Source organism: Nicotiana sylvestris, chromosome 2, assembly GCF_000393655.2.
Source record: "Nicotiana sylvestris chromosome 2, ASM39365v2, whole genome shotgun sequence".
NCBI classification, from domain to species: Eukaryota; Viridiplantae; Streptophyta; class Magnoliopsida; order Solanales; family Solanaceae; genus Nicotiana; species Nicotiana sylvestris.
In genome coordinates this window covers 41474706-41493726 of record NC_091058.1, presented here as the reverse complement: position 1 = coordinate 41493726, position 19021 = coordinate 41474706, and the positions used below count along the sequence as shown (strand labels likewise).

At 37.4% G+C, this 19021-nt stretch overlaps 2 protein-coding genes across 3 annotated transcripts; both read left to right on the top strand.

Annotated features, from left to right (window-relative positions):
• Positions 1-784: 784 nt before the first annotated feature.
• LOC138884371 (uncharacterized) lies at positions 785-1599 on the top strand. The gene is made up of 2 exons (XM_070165564.1): positions 785-1257; positions 1572-1599. Exons 1-2 carry the CDS (start codon positions 785-787, stop codon positions 1597-1599), a joined length of 501 nt encoding a protein of 166 aa, XP_070021665.1.
• Positions 1600-10150: 8551 nt separating this feature from the next.
• Positions 10151-18969, top strand: LOC104212065 (putative lipase YDR444W). 2 transcript variants are annotated; one of them, XM_009761246.2, is made up of 11 exons: positions 10151-10431; positions 12377-12521; positions 13096-13163; positions 13740-13810; positions 14588-14848; positions 15809-15972; positions 16065-16120; positions 16228-16280; positions 18191-18359; positions 18462-18559; positions 18630-18969. In XM_009761246.2, exons 1-11 carry the CDS (start codon positions 10284-10286, stop codon positions 18744-18746), a joined length of 1350 nt encoding a protein of 449 aa, XP_009759548.1. In that variant the 5' UTR covers positions 10151-10283; the 3' UTR covers positions 18747-18969. The 2 variants fall into 2 exon arrangements, with proteins under 2 accessions (XP_009759548.1, XP_009759547.1); XM_009761245.2 differs by having other exon boundaries at positions 18182-18359.
• The last annotated feature ends 52 nt before the right edge of the window (positions 18970-19021 follow it).

The window sequence follows — 19021 nt, the reverse complement described above, 5'->3', positions numbered from 1 at the left end:
AGCCAGTTCATAGCACAATCTACGGTCATCTGTGAGCCGATCTTTAAGATGTTGAAGAAGGACGCTGCTACCAAATGGACTGATGATTGCCAAAAAGCTTTTGACAAAATCAAGGAATACCTATCAACACCACTAGTCTTAGTTCTGCCTGAGCCGGGTAGACCTCTATTACTCTACCTTGTAGTATTGGATGGAGCATTCGGTTATGTTCTGGGCAGCATGATGAAACGGGGAGGAAGGAGCAGGAAATCTATTACCTCAGTAAGAAGTTCACCTCGTACGAGGCTCGGTATTCTCTGTTAGAGTGCACCTGTTGTGCTTTGACTTGGGTAGCTCAGAAGTTGAGGCGCTACTTCTATGCCTATACTATATATCTCATATCAAGGATGGATCCCTTGAAGTACATCTTTAGAAGACCATGCCCACTGGCAAGCTGGCCAAGTGGCAAATTCTGTTGAGTGAATTTGACATTGTCTATGTGACTCAGAAAGCAATCAAAGGACAGGCACTAGCAGATCACCTTGTTGAAAATCTCGTGGACGGAGAATACAAACCCCTGAAAACACATTTTTCTGATGAAGAGGTATCATTCATAGGAGAAGACATTGCAGAATTCTATGATGGTTGGAGAATGTTTTTCGATGGAGCAGTAAATTTCAAAGGAGTTGGCATAGGATCGGTCCTAGTATCAGAAACCGGTCAGCATTATCCAGTGTATGCGAAACTCAGGTTCCCATGCACCAACAACATGGCCGACTACGAAGCCTGCATCTTAGGGCTCAAGATGGCCATTGACATGAACATCCAAGAGTTGCTAGTAATTGGGGATTCATACTTGCTTATACATCAAGTCCGAAAAGAATGGGCGACCAAGAACTCCAAGATACTCCCTTATCTACATCATGTACATGAGTTGAGAAAGAGGTTCACAAAGACAGAATTCCAGCATATTCCCAAGGTCCAGAATGAATTTGTTGATGCACTGGCTACCCTATCATCCATGATACAACATCTAGATAAGAACTTCATTGATCCTATTCCGGTAAAGATCTATAATCAGCTAGCTTACTATGCTCATGTCGAAGAAGAAGCAGATGGAAAACCTTGGTTTCATGATATCAAGGAATACTTGGCAAAGAGAGAATACCCAGAACTTGCAAACACTACTCAGAAGCGTACGCTTCAGAGGTTATCCAACAATTTCTTTCATAACAGAGGAATCCTGTACAGAAGGACTCCTGATTTGGGATTACTAAGGTGTGTCGACACAAAGGAAGCATCCAGGCTATTAAAGGAAATTCATGCAGGGACCTGCGGTCCACATATGAATGGCTTTGTTTTAGCAAAGAAAATACTCCGAGCTAGTTCACAAACTGCATCCAGTACGTACGAAAGTGCCACCGCTGCCATATATATGCAGACATGATAAAGGCACCTCCAAATGAGCTTAATACAACAAGCTCGCCATGGCCATTCGTCGCCCGGGGAATGGATTTTGTCGGACCAATCGAACCTGCCGCATCAAACGGGCATAGGTTTATCCTAGTAGCAATAGATTATTTCACTAATAGGTTGAAGCAGCATCTTACAGAGCAGTGACTAAGAAAGTCGTGGTAGATTTCGTTCGCGACCGTATCATGTGTCGGTTCGGAATTCCAGAGTCAATCATTACTGATAATGGCTCCAACCTCAATAGTGATTTGATGAAATCCATGTGTGAAACCTTCAGGATTAAACACAAGAATTCTACAACTTACAAACCTCAGATGAATGGAGCCGTAGAGGCCGCCAACAAGAACATCAAGAAGATGCTAAGGAAATGATAGAGAAGCATAAACAGTGGCACAGGAAGCTCTCATTTGCTTTATTGGGATACCGCACCACAGTCCGCACATCAATAGGAGCAACCCCCTATATGATGGTTTACGGTACAGAGGCAGTCATTCCCGCCATGGCGGAAATTCTTTCCTTAAGGATCATACAGGAAGCAGAGCTCGACGACACAGAATGGGTGAAGAGTTGTTATGAGCAACTAGCTCTTATAGATGGAAAGAGAATGAATGCAATTTGCCACGGTCATCTCTATCAGAGCAGAATGTCCAGAGCCTTCAACAAAAGAGTCAAGCTGAGACAATTCACACCAGGGCAGCTGGTGTTAAAGAAAATTTTTCCGCATCAAGATGAATCCAAAGGGAAATTCTCTCCCAACTGGCAGGGTCCATACGTGGTTCACCGGGTTCTAACAGGAGGAGCCCTCATACTTGCAGAAATGGACGGAGAAGTTTGGCCAAAGCCGATCAATTCAGACGCAGTCAAGCGATACTATGTGTAATCTTTATGCTTTCCTTATATAATGTAATTTGAACTACGCCTGACCTAATTCCCATTTAAGAGGGGATACGTAGGTAGCCGCCCTATGGGTTCGGTCACGATTCAATAAAAATTTCCATTTCCCCCGCCATTGGAAATTGGGGCAGAATTTTGAGGAGGACCCTCAAAATTCCGAAGTCGATTCCAGCCATTTATCATTAACAGCCGTCAGGAGCAACAGCCCAGTAAAATGGGGCAGAATTTTGAGGAGGAATAATTATTGTAGCCAGTAAATTGTAGCCCTATTTCATTTCAATTGTAGCCCAAATCAACCCCCCCTAATTGAACCCAATTGCAATTTTAAATTACCCGACCCTTGACCCATTTAATTCAACCTACCCGACTCCCCTTTTGATCCATCATTTTGATCAACGGCCACAACCCCCCTTTCCTTTTTTAATTCACAAACACCCCAACCCTAAAATCATTTTCATTCACCCGCCGCCTCTGAAACACCTCTCCTCTCTCAAACCTTCCCTAACCCTAGCCGCCTCTCACCATCTTCCACCTCGAAACCCACCGGAAACCATGGCTGCCCAAGCTGTGAGGGCCCTACACTCACATCCCCTTGCTCTTACACACCTGATACCTGATGATTCGAGGCCAGGACTCGAAGGTTTGCACCCAGACCTCTGCCGATTCAAGGTTCCAGAGTCATCGTCGGCTTTGCTCCGGTGTACCATGGTGTTTTGAGCCTGATTCTAATCTTTCTGACTCAGATCGGTGACCTTTCAAAGTCTTTCTCATTTCTAGGGTTCTTCCGAAACCCTAACCCTTCGAGGTTTTCTCCGATTTTTCTTTTAGATCTGTTGTTTATCTATGCTCTACTTGAGTTTTCAAACGATTTCCCTAACTTTTCTTTCAAAAAAAATTACTTTTCAAAGCCTTTCTTTTACAATCTAGGGTTTTCCGAAAATGCTTAAGTGTTTCTGTGACTTTCTTTTCCTTTTCTTTTGTGTGTATTTGCCTCTACTGTGTTCTATGTTTTCCTTCTACCATATATGTTCTTCTACTGTGCTTTTTATATTCCGTTCTTGTATGTTCTTCTACTATTCTTTCTATACTATGTTCTTGTATGCTTTTCTACTATGTCCCGCTATTTTCTTCTACTATGTTCTGGTATGTTTCGCCTACTGTATTCTTCTACCGTGTTCTTAAGTGGTCTTACTATTTTTCTTCTATTGAACTTTGTTTAAGTCTCTTTTAAAATGATCTTCTTAAGCATGCTTTCTTCTACTGTTCTTGTCAGTCTTTTCTCATCATATTTCGAATTAGTTTCTTTACTCTATTTGCTTTGAACCCCTCTACTATATTTATATGCTATTCATGAGTTCTGTTGTTGGAAGAAGCATGTTAGAAGTTTCGGTTCTTTTCTGAATCTCTAAACATGTTTCGATTCGACTACTTGCCTTTTCATCTCTGTACTTGATTCAAGGTGGAAACCCTAGAATTTGGGGGTTTTGCTGAGGTTTGATTGAACTAGGGTTTTATTTTAGAACCCTTAACTCTTTCAGACTGACTTTGAGTCTCTGAACTGAGTTTGGACACCTTTGTTTTCATACAATGCTGAACTTTTTGCTAAACTCTTCTACAATAGATTTTTTCTACTGATTTACACGACAGTCTTCTTTCATGATCATATGCTCCTTATATATGATGAATTTTCCCCTAAATGGTTTTCAAATTTGCAATTAGTGCAAACTTCCTTCTAAATATAGCTTGATTGATTTCTTTCCATCTTTTACTGATTTCCTCTGTGACTCGACTTAAGTAAAACCCTTCTTCATCTTTTCTGACTTGGTTCATTCATACCAAATCTAAGATTTTGTGATTTACTGGCTGTTAGTTGACTCCCTTACCTTATTTGTACAAACCGTGTACTGTCAAAACTCTTTCCTTAAATAACCTTTATGTATTTGCCCTCAATTGCATGCTTTACACAAAGTGTTTATTCAATTCCTTTCCTTAAATGGTTTTACTCGTTTTGAATCCGAATCCCTTAATTAAGGGAAGCCTTGTGTAATTGATTGACAATCAGTTTTCAAACTATTTTCTTACCTTATTTCTGCCTTCTTTCTACACTATAAAAGGCACAACCCTTTTCACAAACGCACACTTCAGACTTCACAATTTCACAATCTCTTCTGAACTCACACTTATAGTATTTTGTCTTCCTGTTTGCACTTTGGCTTTTACAAGACTACTATTTTTTCTATTTATTTCTTTGAAACTGGTGTGTCTTAATTTAAGTTTCAGCATCACCAATGTGTTTACTTACAGTTTTTGTATCCATGTCTACTTTATTGTTTTCTATAGAGTTCGACATTTAGCTTAGTATGCCTATGTTCTACTGCCTGTTCCTGTTGTGAATCTTTGCTCCCTATCCCATTACCCCTATGTGTTTGTGAGTGGTGACTTAGGGCATGGAAATATGAGTTGTTGTCCATGAGCTGAGTTTTGAACCAATGGGGTCTTAACCTCTAAACAGGCTGGAGGGTATGCCAACATATCCCATTGTTGGGTGTATGCATCAGCCTGCTCTTCTTATGTTCTTGCAAATTCCCCCACTCCCCTATACCCCTATGTGCACTGATTTTAAGTTATTCCTTTTTCCCTTTCCCCTTTCAGAATTTCACTTCTGCACTTGCACTCTCTCTTAGTCCTTAAGTTCTGCCCCCCTCTTGTGAGCCTTGCCTTGGGACCTTGAGTTCCCTCTGAACTTGGACACCTGAGGGCTGGCCCTTCCATATTGCACTATGGCTTAATCCGTGATACATTTGGGTGTAAGCACTGTCCGGAGTTCATATGGAACTCTTAGGGAACTCTGACACACCCCAAATGGGAGAAGGCTTTGAAATATGACCTCTTGGAGTTGGTTTACTTCATACTTCAGATAGGAAGTTTGAATCTGACTCTCCTTGGTTGTACTTTCTAATTTCTGATGTATTTTCCTTACTTTACTTTTCTGGGTTGTAATAACTTTGTAATAAAACTCTCAGGGATGGTTAGTGAAAAGGGAGGGTTAATTATGTATGCAAAAAAGGGGTAGATAACCTGCCTATAGGAGTTTATGGATTTCTGCATTCTCATATAGATATCATGTCTATAGGAATCTTGCATTCTCATAAATATACCATGTCTATAAGAATTTCTGCATTCTCATATAAATACCATGTCTATAAGGATTTCTGCATTCCCATGTATAGATACCATGTCCATAAGGAATTCTGCACCTATATAGATATCCTGCCTATAGGTTTCTGAAATTCTGCATTCATATGGATATCCTGCCTATAATTAAATTTCTGCATCTCTCATATAGACACCATGCTCATAGTTAACTGGAAATCTGAATCCTGCATATGCATTTGTCACTAGGCAAACCTGTTTATAGGACTTAAATAACTAACTGCATTTAGATATCATGTTCATAGGCTTAAACGAAGTTCAACATTTAGATGTCATGCCTATAGGATTTTTGCATTTTTTACTATGTTTATAAAAGTGTCCAAAATCAAAAACACATAGAAAGCATGCCTATAGGAGCTTTAAACAAATTTGAATCTCTTCACTCGCTTATGAGTCTAAAACCAGTCACAACAACTTGTGCTATTTTGCTAAAACTCGCCTTTCTTTAATAACAAATGATTTTTTTAATCAGTAGGTATTCATGTTTACTTCATTGTTTCTAGAATCAGTAGATATCATGCCTATAGGGTTTTTTTCTAACACTTAGACAAGTCATAGGACAGTTTATAAACTGAAGCAGATTTTATATGCTACAACCAGCAGGCAGACTTGACTCGGGCTTCTTATCTGAACTATGTAATAGAACAGTCTGCCTCGATCCTTTAAGTTTAATCAGACCCTAAATAGTACGTGTAAGTCATGCTAACTACTTGCTTTTCTCTGCTTAAATGAGGTCTGTTTGAGCCTTTTCATTTGTTTATATGCTTCCCCATACTTTCCATATATGTTTTGTTTGTCACCTTAGTATTTTTACCTTTTGAAACCACAAATAAGCCCAATACCCCTCCCCTTTATGATTAGTAGTCCTAAATGCCTCCGGGACTAATAAGATTGGGGCGGGTAATATCATGCAATAAGTAAACGAGACCATTCCGCGCTTTAATACCTCAACGGGATGGAAAATGGTAGATATAGATATGATGACCACGCGATAACATCTCGTGTAGCCCCTCATTGAGGAGTGATTACCGGGTGTTGTGTGGGTGATCCATATTATTAATAAACCTAGGACCTCCCTTCCCTTTGTTCTCTTCGTTTCTCTTAAATCTCTTTTTAACCATTTCTTTTAAGAAAATCAACTCCTTTTAGTTCATTTTTCTTGCAATCATTACGTGAAAATCCCCTCTTATTTGAAGTCTTTATTTGCCTATGTGTTTTTTGCACTTAAGTCACAACAATAGCTTAGCCGGGAACCACACTAGTGGATCCTGAGGGGTGCCTAACACCTTCTTCTTGGGATAATTTCAAGCCCTTACCCAATCTCTGGTTGTTCAAATCGAACCTTCCTTAGTGTCCTATGCACTCAAATCATTAGGTGGCGACTCTTCAATTCAAACCCAATTCCTAAAAGGGAACGAGTTGTCCTCCCAAATGTCATAAACCCGATTTCGCGAGAAAAAGGGGGCGCGACAAATGGTAGATATAAATGCCAAATTTCCTATAACGTGATGTCGCTCTTAATGCCGCGGAATATTCTTTATTAAATGCTACTGGGTGTGACGCATTTAACACATCTTTATGAACGTTATCCCTTCCGATGACAAGTGAAATAGCTGTGTTCTGTCTTTGGCATCCCCATCTCGGGTTCCACTGTGTCCTTCCTTTAGATGACCACGTGCCATATCATATTTTACCCTATACACTATTCACAACCTAACCAAAATAAGGGACCATTTTTATTGTTTTCTCAAAAAAAATGACAACAAACTGTAGGACTTGTCTTCTTATTCAACTAATCCACAAATTAAATCTTCAGCAATGACGTACACTTGATATATTTCAGTTCGGGGATATATATACTTGCATATCCTTGAATTCTTGTTTACACTTTGGTGAGGTTTTTGCGGCCAAGAAATAGAGGGCATTGCGTTTACGTAAGTTTCCAGGAATGCCATTCTTGTTAGTGAGAGTAACACTTCTTGATTCGTCGGACAATTCGACATTTGCAATTTCGCAAATTTCATTCTCGAGGTCTTCTTCTACCTCCACGTGGTAAAATATTGCATTCTTTTGGTTGAATTCGTTGCTTTCGGCTTGAATTTTATGTACATATATGTAAAGCAAAAACCAAAACACACACATATGATAAGATCACATTTAATTTTACTTTCTCAATTTTTACTTTCCAATTCCTCATTTTCACTTTTAGGAGCGATTTTGTCATGTTGTTATTATGAGGCAAATCATAACTTATAAATATCTTTTTTATGTGTAACTTCTGAACATAGATGGTTAATAACAGATATAGTGTTAACAAATATAATGGGGCTGAGAGTGGGTAACATATTAAAATTTCAACTTTTCCAGAGTTTCATATTAATCGAGTCAAGATATACCTAGGTTGGAAGTAAGTAAACCTACTTCAAGTCTAAGCAACACTCGAATAAGACATCCTTTGCTTAAATTATTACGAGTAATTAGTTCCTCAGAAGTGGAGTTTATGTAAAGAAATATATTTTTCTTTGAAGGTATGCCGTTTATAGCTGTATGGAAAACATTGCCTGGATCTTTCTTTTGTTGCCATTCTTGTGATTTTGAAATAAACAGGTGATCAATGTGACAACTAAGAGGGTGTTTGGTTAAGCTTATAAGCTGGCCAAACTAGCTTATAAACACTTTTCGGCTTATCTACGTATTTGGTATAATTAAAAGTGTTTATAAGCCAAATACTTATAAGTCAAAAATAAGTCAAAAGCCATAAGCTGGTCAACCCCAGCTTATCAATTTTTAGCTTATAAGCACTTTAAGTTTGACCAAATTAAAATTTTTACTATTTTATCCTTAAAATATTTTTTTTAGAACAAAACTCTTACATTGATACTCACTGACTCAAGTATTATTTCAACCCCCCTCCTCCCCGTCCTCTTCAAGTCTGCAATTCTCATTGACTATTTAAGGTAAGCAAATTCTTTATTCCTTTGCATATTTATATCTATGTGATTGTGTATTAATCTTTGAGCTATGCGTAATAAATGAGGACATATCAAATTTTTGGTGTATTGTTTTTTAAGTGTTGTGGTGATGAAGACAGTGTTTGTTTTTCTTCAAATATTTTGTCCTATTTAGGTTTATTTTTTACTAAAACACCTTTGTCAATTTATTAATTATCATAACTTATGATTATATGCTTATCATAAAATAAATTATATTTATCATAAAAGTTATCTTATCTAAACACAGTTGTATTTAAACTAAAATGATAAATAGAATATTTTGTATTTGAATCGATCTGGAATCTAAAATTTTGAAGAAATTACGCCCTCATAAGTGTAAATAGTTCTAAGGTTATTTAAGTCATTTTAACAGAAAACGAGCTTATCAACACTTTTTTATCAAATACTGCAGTAGCTTATAATCAATTTCAGAACTTGTATCCAAATAGGTAACTGCTTATTTATTAAATCAGTTTCAACACTTAAAAATGCTTTTCAACACCTAATACTTATGAGCTACTTCAAATTAGCTAATCCAAACGGGCTCTAAATCTTGTATACACGATATATTTCTTGTGGTTTATATATGATCACTAGTCACTATACATATGTGCTGTAAAAGTTTAAATTAATAAGTGTAATATCTCAGACCATCTTAAGGTCTTTTAAAAGTCATAATACAATCCATATAGATATATGACTCTCCATTCTTCCGCATATGTAACCCAACTTTCGGGTTCATGTGTTTAATGAGGACTGTTAAGACCTTAATATGAGACTATCACTCCCATAATAGGATCTTTACATAAATAGTTGTCTGGATACACTATTTGCAATTAAATTTTAATTTAAACGGTTAGACAAAGTGGTCATTTGGGTTAACAATGACAAGTCTCTGCCGCCACCCTTCATAGAAAAAATATTTTCTTGTGGTTGCTGCATAAATAAGAATGGTAATTGACTAATCAATAAGTAAATAAAAACATGTGATTTCTAACTTTTAAATAAATATTCTTAAATCTCACTTATCACCTATTATCAAAATACTTGGACCGGTCAACACTGGAGGGCTGATTTAGGCCTATATTACGTGAACCCATGATCTTTTTTTTCTTTCAAATTAGCTATTTTATGAATATATTAAAAAGGCTAAATGTTAAATTATTTACCCAAAAAAAAAAAAAGAGATCAATTTCTACTAACTTCTTTTATGAGGTGCACACATATTTTTATAATCCTATATATCTAATTACTTAAAACTTTTACCAAGTATTAGCCTGTAATTTTGTGATAAAATGAAGATTACTGGTTCTTCTTGCTTATACTCCAGTCTCCAGCGCTGTGGTTACAATCACAAAGGACAGGTGTTCCCTCTTGTCTTGTACTGCACAATTATGCACTCTTCCAAGAAAAGAAACAAAACTCCTCAAAAATGGAATTAGCAAAACGTCAATTAAATTGTCCCCTTTAACATTTTCCCAAAGATATGGAACCAGCAGAATCTTCCAATAATGCTGTATATTTCAATTGTATAATAAATATCGACATGTATAGGGGGGTGAAAGCAGAGGATATTAATCAAATGAAAAAAAGAAAGAGAAATGGGTGGGTGTTGTTGCTCTCCTGATGCTGACATAACGCACTGTGCATAGCGAATTGCACGGAAAAAGCAAGAAAGAGAGATTTCCAATTGGTCCTTTTCCCCTCTCTCTAGACTTTGTTGCAATATATATGGCGTTATCAGCTACATTAGTTCATCATTATTCTCCCCGCCCTTCTTTGTCTTGCAATTCCTGTTCATCTTCTCCTTCTTGTTCGTCATCTTCTTCATCCTTTGATCAACGCCGAGGGTTCAATTGGAAATTCCTCAGCTTTTCTGGTAATATTTCTTGTCTTTTGTTTTCTCTGGTAGATGGGTTTTTCCTTTGAGCTTGCAATTGATCAAAATTTGATCTTTGTCTGTTGAATTGAAATTTATGCCAAATTTTGTATCTTTAGTAGATTAATTGATGGGTGTTTCCCTTATTTGGATTGTTGGTTGAATACTGAGAGCTAATGAAAATACAGATGAAGTAGAAATGCTAAATACAAATTAAACCCTTGCTTTGACGTACTTTTATATAACTTTCTATCTCAAAGTACAGTGCAAGAGTAGGTAGTAAATATGTAGCTGGACAGGTGTGGATCAATTTTTACTGAAACAAAGTAGCAAAAACAACTTACGCCATTTGTTTCCCTTATCATTTGGATTTAGCATCCTCGTTAGTGTTTTTTTTCTGGAGCACTTCAGTTGCTAGAAATATGCCAGAGAAGTGGTATTTAAAGTAGTTTCTTTCTTCTAAGGAAAGAGAACCTTGGCCTGCACATTTAGTTGGTTTACTAGCGGTAGAGATCAGCATAAAACTGGCTTTATGTGTGTCTAAATTTTTGTTGCTCAGCAGGTCCTCCCTGGAACTTGTTTGGCACTATAGCAAGTATAGTGCAACTTTAACAGTGCATGCCATTTTCTTACTGTGGTCGTTGTTTGAATATGATTATCCAGAAATACAAGATACCTAATGAGGTGATTGTCCAATTCGTGTTTGATCCAATATACCTGAAGGAAGAACTTGGAGAGTTATGCAGAATTAAAACTACCTTCTTCTAGGATCCTAGAAGAAGGTATATTTAATTCCGCATAAATCTCCAAGTTCTTCCTTGTCAAAGGGGGTAGGATCATGTTGATAAAGGTGACATTATCAAATACCAGTCTACTTCATGTCCTTATTAACTTTATTTCAGTTAGTAAGAGATTGGAGAAATTAATGAGGAATTTTCTATGGGATGGTGTGAAAGGGAGGGAGAGGACTACGAACCCCATTGAGAGTGGGGGTTCGGAACTTCGAATGCATGAAACCTTAAATAGATCATTGTAGGGAAATTGTTAAGGAGGTTTGCCAACAAAAGGGGAGCTATGTGGAAGAGAGTCATAAGTGCAATGGCAACCGATATCGGTAGTTCATTAGGAAGTAATGTTGTCTGATGGTACAAGTGTGTGGAAAGGAATGAAGGAGAAGATGGCCATTTACAAAGAGTAAGGCATGCACGGGCCGAACAACTCAAGGTGTAAAGTGCGCATGGGGCTAGTGCCTCACTTGTCGGTTGCCTTGAGAAGTATAGAAGCTGCCTCACCCTTAGTGAGTCTCATTTAAATATTAACTTTTACCTTTTGAAACATTGGTCAGTGCATAGCGATTATGCTATTGTCTAATTCAACTAGTAAGGGTCTTCATTAGTCAATGCCATATTACTTGTGCTTATGCTGATGAATGCTGCAACTTGTTTCTACCCAATCCCTTACTTAAAGTTGCAATTTTAATTGCTTTTTCTTACATATAGGCATATACAGTATACTAAAGGTTTGAAACTGCTCTAAAAGACTTGGTTATTTCTGTTCTCCTTTGAGGTTATCATTTTATCACCAACTCTTAGACTGAAGTCTGCTTTTTAGGCAAATCAAAATTGTTTGTTCTATGCTTATCGGCCAGGCTAGAACCATAGACCCCTTCTCCTGGTGGATTGTGCAGTTGGAAATGATATTAATAGGTGTTATATTATTTATGCTCTTGTGGTGTTCTTAGTTGTGCAGCTATTGTCTCCTCTGGTTTCAGGCAACTGCTTCGTGAATTCTGAAAAGCCATGTAGTATATCTGAGTTAGGACATAGTTTCTTGTGCTCTCTCGCAAAATCCTTATTATTTTTACACTTCAAATGTCTTGGCATCTTTGGATCTTTTCTTTCTTTGCAAATCATTCCTCTGAGGAGGTTGTCTGCCCCTTCTGCAGGGATAAACAACATCTTGAGAAGTCAAAGCTATAAAGCCCATGCGATGAGTACAACTGAAGGAAGTATTGTGTCACCGAAAGGCTTGATGGACATGGAGGAAGAACCTGAGCATCTTCTAGTCCTTGTTCATGGCATCTTAGCAAGGTTGGCGACTTTGTTTACTCCCCCTTTAAGGATGCCTCCGTGTCTACAAATTATATAATGTATGTGTGTGTGTGTGTTTAGAATTAGTTTATATTCTCCTTCTCTGTACACAAGATGAATGGTGATTAGAATATTCTTTGTTCAAATATTATGTTCTCGTGGTAGTGCTATCCGGAATTGGGTTTAAAGTTTTCTTACATTCTCACTTTCAACGCGCATTATAAATTTGGTTGGAAGTTTTTTGTTTCCCCAGGAGTATGAAACTCGATCTTGCATTTGTCCTGGTCACATACATATCTATATCTGTTTGTATATTACTTTTATGTTCCTCAGTTGAACTTTCTTTCATGTTCCTGAGGTGATGATTTACCTCATAATCCAAGATTTGGTTGTCAAGTATGTTTCGTTTGATATATGTGTAATGGGCATGGTCTTAAGTGCTGATATCACCCATATCAGTCAATTAACTACGCCTCAACCCCAAATATATGCTGATATCATCCATAGATCAAAAATATATTTCTGAAAATTAGCATGCTTCTGTTTGTATCACTGAGATTTCCAAACAATGCAGCCCGGGTGACTGGACGTATGTTCAAGCAGAGTTGAGGAGGCGGTTGGGAAGAAACTTTTTGATATATGGTATAATTTTTAGTGGAGCTTGTCATATTTTCATGTATTTTTTTTTAGTTTTCTAGGTCTTTTCTTGCTTCAATTTCGACTACACCAAGAAGCAAAGTAACAATACGCTCTTACTTCAATCATATGCTATACTGTTGATTACGTGAAAGTGAAGTATCAGCGTATATTAAAGTCTACTAATGATCAGCTATTTGAATGGCTAGCTACTGCAATCAATGAAATAAACTGCAAGTACAATGTCTAATTTGAGTGCAAGAGGAATACGGGAAGGTTTTGTTAAATTCCATTTCCTTGTTCCTTCTTTTAATCCCTTATCTTATCAGAATTTGAAACTTATACTTGTTACTGCATGAAGCTCCATATCTTACTACCCAAATACTACGATTTGTATTATAATTATCAAATAACTGATACAATTGGGATCTCAATCTTTTAATCTTTTATCTTCTCATTTTTTTTTTTTTTAAATCTTGAATCTTACATATATCTAAATACGGGATGGTATTCAACAAAATCTGAAAGTCCTTTTTGATTGGTTTGTGTATGCTATCTGACTTTGTCTTTCGTCGTGCGCAGCAAGTTCATGTAATACGTATACTAAAACCTTCACAGGGATTGATGGAGCTGGAGAACGACTAGCAGATGAAGTGAGTATGGTCCCTTTGCTGGTACTTGCTGTTTACTTGTGTAGTTTAGCTTTACAACAACAACAACAACCCAGTGTAATCCCACAAGTGGGGTCTGGGGAGGGTAATATGTACGCAGACCTTACCTCTACCCGAGGGGCAGAGAGGCTGTTTCCAGGAGACCCTCGGCTCAAAGAGTTAACAAGAGACACTATATTAGTACTATATAGCTTTGCCAGTGGTTTTTGGTTAGCTATACAATACCCAAAGCAAGAGATCCCTGATAAGTAGTATCCTATGCTGGTACTTGCTGTATAAGAAACAAAGGGTCAATGTACTCTGGCTATTCTGCGGAAAGTGAATAAAATTTGTAGTGTAGTACAATATTTGCTGATAAATGTCCTTCCATCAGTGCATCAGATCTAGATTTTTTAAATTGTCTAAAATGCACTAACAATAGCTGGGTTTTTTCTTTTTTTATTTTACCTGAATCACTGCAATCAAACTGGTAAAGTTGGCCTCGATATACCTTTACTTCATAAGCATATTGCCTTCACTGCTTAAATAAAAATTGTCTCCAAAAGCTAGTTGTTTCAATCTGCACTCAGTATTCGTCTCAGAAACTTCAATTATGTAAACAATGTAATGGTCAAATAGTTTCCAGCCACTCATTTCTGACATCAAAACATAACCCTCTTGAACCCGTGCCTTTTCAAGTCTCCAATACATGGCTTGTGCTTCCAGTGTGAAACTATGAATGCTCATCCTTTCCTGTTTGGTATATCTGATAATAAACAGGTTAGGCTGGTTGTGAACAAAAGAGAAAGCCTAAAGAAGATATCCTTTTTAGCTCATTCTCTTGGTGGATTGATTGCAAGATATGCAGTTGCCGCACTTTATTCATCAAATGGTAGTGAGCAGACCGATGATACAGTCACTTCAACTAATGCAAACCTCAAACCAGTAGGCTCCTTAAATGAAGGTTTGATTGCTGGCCTGGAGCCAGTCAATTTTATTACCTTGGCAACACCACATCTGGGTGTGAGAGGGAAAAATCAGGTCTGTTCTCATGGTACAATCTGATCAGTGATCCATGATTGATTCTTATCTCAATATTTTTGTCCTTCACGAAGTTGCTAGATTGTGTCCATTACAATTTCTTTCATAGGGATTTCAGTTGTTTTCATGTATTTTATGCATATATTCTATAATTTTTGAGAATGATAAGCATATATCCTATATTCATGCTTTTAATTGTAAATCTCGTTATGAAGCCTCTACCTGGAAAATTTTGAAACTTTAGTGGACTAGTAAGTGTTTGCGGAATAGAAACTAGCTTTTAGCTTTTTTAAAGCAGAAAACTTTAAGACATTTGAATTAGATTTTTCTGAATTCTTCATTACTTTATGACTATGTCTGTACTTACTGTGTCTTAAAATATTCATTACTTTAACAGCACCACTTTAAGCATGAGTCAAAAATCTGAATTGTTTCATATTAAATGGGAAAGACTGTGTCAGTACCTATTTACTCAGAAAATTATACAAGTGTTAATCAGTATTTACAAGTAAAGAAAAGGAACCATGAAACATCCTATTTCACTAAAGCAAATGCCAGGAATATTTTTGCCTTTTATTACGCAAGACAAAGATTATGTACAGATAATCATTGTGGTATACTGCATACCACGATCATTAACTAGACATCAAGCCACATAGTATAACAGAAAAGAAAATGCCTTGCCAAGCCTTCAATAAGTTGTGTGTCAACAAACCTGAAGCGTCCAGGAGGATATTAACTTGATGTCATATTAACTTACATTTAGGAGGATATTAATTTGCAACGTTAATGTTGGGTCAAACAAATCATCAAGTCTTTAGTTTAAATCATAATCTTTGATACTGTCTCTCAGAATTTGAACAGTATGTTGTTATTAGTAGCTTATCCAGAAAAATAGTGTTGTGATTACTTTGTAATGGCTCCTGACATCAGGACAGTTGATTAGCTTTTATTTTTCAGCTTCCTTTTCTCTTCGGGTTGCCAATCTTGGAGAAAATTGCAGCACCTATGGCTCCTATTTTTGTTGGTCAAACTGGTAGTCAGCTCTTCCTTACTGATGGCCAACCTACTAAACCACCTCTGCTGCTAAGGATGGCATCAGACTGTGATGATGGAAAATTTATGTGAGTATAATTATCCCTACCAGTCCTTGAAGCAGCTGTTTCTCCTGCGCCATTCTCTTTTTACTCTTATGCCTGCGTTTTCATTCTTGCAGATCAGCGCTTGGTGCTTTCAAATGTCGTGTTCTATATGCTAATGTCTCTTATGATCGTATCCTTTGCATCTCATTTGCTGTTTCTTCATTTAATTAGCAAAACATAATTCATTGATAGAGTTCATTCCAGTGCTTTTTCTCTCAATTTCTTGACATTATCTAGATATGGTCGGTTGGCGTACATCATCTATAAGGAGGGAGACAGAGCTCGTTAAGGTGATTTGAGATTTACAAATCATTGTTATCATTTGTTGCCATAACTATAGCATTGTGAACGTTAGCATTTAGTCAAGATAAAGACAGAAAAGGACATACAATTATAAATGGTTTAGGTAAGCAATAGTTACTCAAGAGTTCAGATCTGACGTTCAATCTGCCAGTAAGTGACCAGTAAGTTCCATGGTCTAGTGATTAGTACATTTGACTCTGAATCCAGTAATTGCATTTCAAATCTCAGTGATAAAGAGTTAACCCAGCTGCTTTAGAATGGAGAAATGCAGCATCGAGTTAGTCTTTTGGTTTCATTACTTTCAAAGTGCTATCATTGTGAGTTCCCCTGTGGCAGCTGTCAGAGGCGGATTTGTAGGCATTTACACGGGGCACGTGAACTCATGGTCTTTCCGTCAAACTAGGTATTTTATGTACATATCTTTTGGAATTGGTCTAGTATTATCTGCTGGCACCCATGCTCCAAAGAAGCTAAATGGTGCACTTGGTTGAATGTTAAGTTATTTACCTAGTGGATTAGGGATCAAATCCCACTTATACTTCTTTTTTTCTCCTTTTTTTAGTGGTGCACCCATGTCATTAAAATCCTAGATGCGCCTCTGGCAGCTGTGATACAGGATTTGAATTTGAAAAAGCCAGGATTCAAGCAATTCATGAATTAATTTATTCTAAAACTTAAACGCATATGCACATGATGGGTAGGTAATAATCTCTCAATCTATGATAACACTTTTTTTCTATATAATTTTTTCTTGTTAGGGGATTAAGACTTGGTAAAATTATTTTACACTTCATTTGCATCTTCCCTTGAAACGAAAAACCCTTGATATGTTTGGTATACTGAAATTTGAATTAAAAACAGCTACAAGTTTTAGACCTTCACTTGCATACAACAAGCAAATCAAGGGCGGCTATTTCCTTATATGGGAAATTTGATATTTCAAAGTCGCGCTATTTCAAGTAAGAATTATTTGCTAATTTTGTAGAGAAGATATGATCATTTAATGGTGAGTTACTGTATTTCCCGGACTAAAGAATGGATCTACTGTGGACGGAAAGTAGAATTATCTTCATTACTGTTTAAGCCCCGGAAAAAGGTATAGTGTAGTAGCCTATTGTCGGGCGAGGGGATGGGATGGGATGCAATTGTTCTTCCCACAGAGAGAGATGTTCAGTTCTCCACTGGCACTGCAAATTATGACTGTAGACCTGGTTTACTCCATGTCTAATTAGTCTTTTTTCTCCGTTCTCTAAATGAGAAAACCCTCCTAAAATTGGTTTATATTTTTCTTTAGTAAAAGGGGAATGAATAGTTCGCACTATGCTCATTGCATGGCTGCGTGTGTCTTATGAGTCTTCGTGTCTAAGTATGTACATTTGCCTTTGATTCTCATAGTTAGATGAATATAATACGCATAAAAACATGGTATCATGTTGTAACAGCCCAGTTCGCTAGTGATATTCTTATGGACTCAGCATCCTCGCTGAGGTTTGCCCTACCGCATGGAATTCGCCTAGACTCAGCACTGAGGTTTGCCCCGCCTAACCGGGATTTGCCTAACTCAGTTGAACTCTGACCCACCATCGGCAAGCCTGACACAAGAGTGACTCTGATACCATCTGTAACAGCCCAGCCCGCTAGTGATATTGTCCACTCTGGGCCTAGGTCCTCACGGGTTTAAAACGCGTCACTAGGGTCTAAGGCTTGTTAACTTATACACCCAACATCTCTCTTGTGTTTTGCCGATGTGGGACTCTGTCTAGAGTCTGGGGTGTTACACATGTGAAATCGTAAACATTAGCAAGATAGTAGCTGTATAACTCTGAAAAGTTTGCGATCTTCCGGAAACAGAGTTTTTTAGGAGTTCATGATGCGACAATTTTGTTAGAATTGGCAGCCCCCTTGGCGATCGTTGGATGGCTACAAACATGTAGTAGATGTGGAATACTGTCCTCCAGCTTCATGTGAAGGACCCCATTACCCCCTCGAGGCAGCCAAAGCAAAGGAGGAAGCTCAAAATGCAGCAAGCACGCAAAGTACATTAGAATATCATGAAAGTATGGAAGGTAATAGTACTAAGAGAGATGTTTCTGCTAGTTTCAAATGAATCTCAATGCTACTATATAGCTTCTACAGCAAGCTAAAATCTCACTACTCTTTTCGAACAGAGGAAATGATATGTGGCTTGCAACAGTTGGGGTGGAAGAAAGTTGATGTTAGCTTTCACTCGGCGTTCTGGCCCTTTTTCGCGCATAACTTTATCCATGTAAGCTCCATTTTATTTCTTTATGTTCCTCCCCATCAGGGTTAATTCGATCACTATTTTCCGGTGACAGGTGAAGAACGAATTCTTTCACAATGCTGGAGCTGGAGTAATTTCTCATGTGGCCGACCACATAAAGCAACAAGAGAAGCAACCTGAGTCGTCCTCATTAATTACCCCTAGCTTGTAGCTCTTATAGTTGTACAGGAAGCAATTCAGCGTATATATAAATGACATCAAAACGCTAAAAGCTTGATCCTTTTTTATTTTGATGGATACTATAAATGACTGCAAATGCATGTTTGTCCCAAAGTTGCTGGTTTATTTGTTTATACCGGCTTGTTTCAACCTGTGTCGAAGCGAGGAATTTTGCTAAGTGTATTCAAGATTTAATATACATGTATTAAAAGTAATATTTGCCCTATATATAGACAATATAATTTTTCGACAAAGGGTGTTCAAATT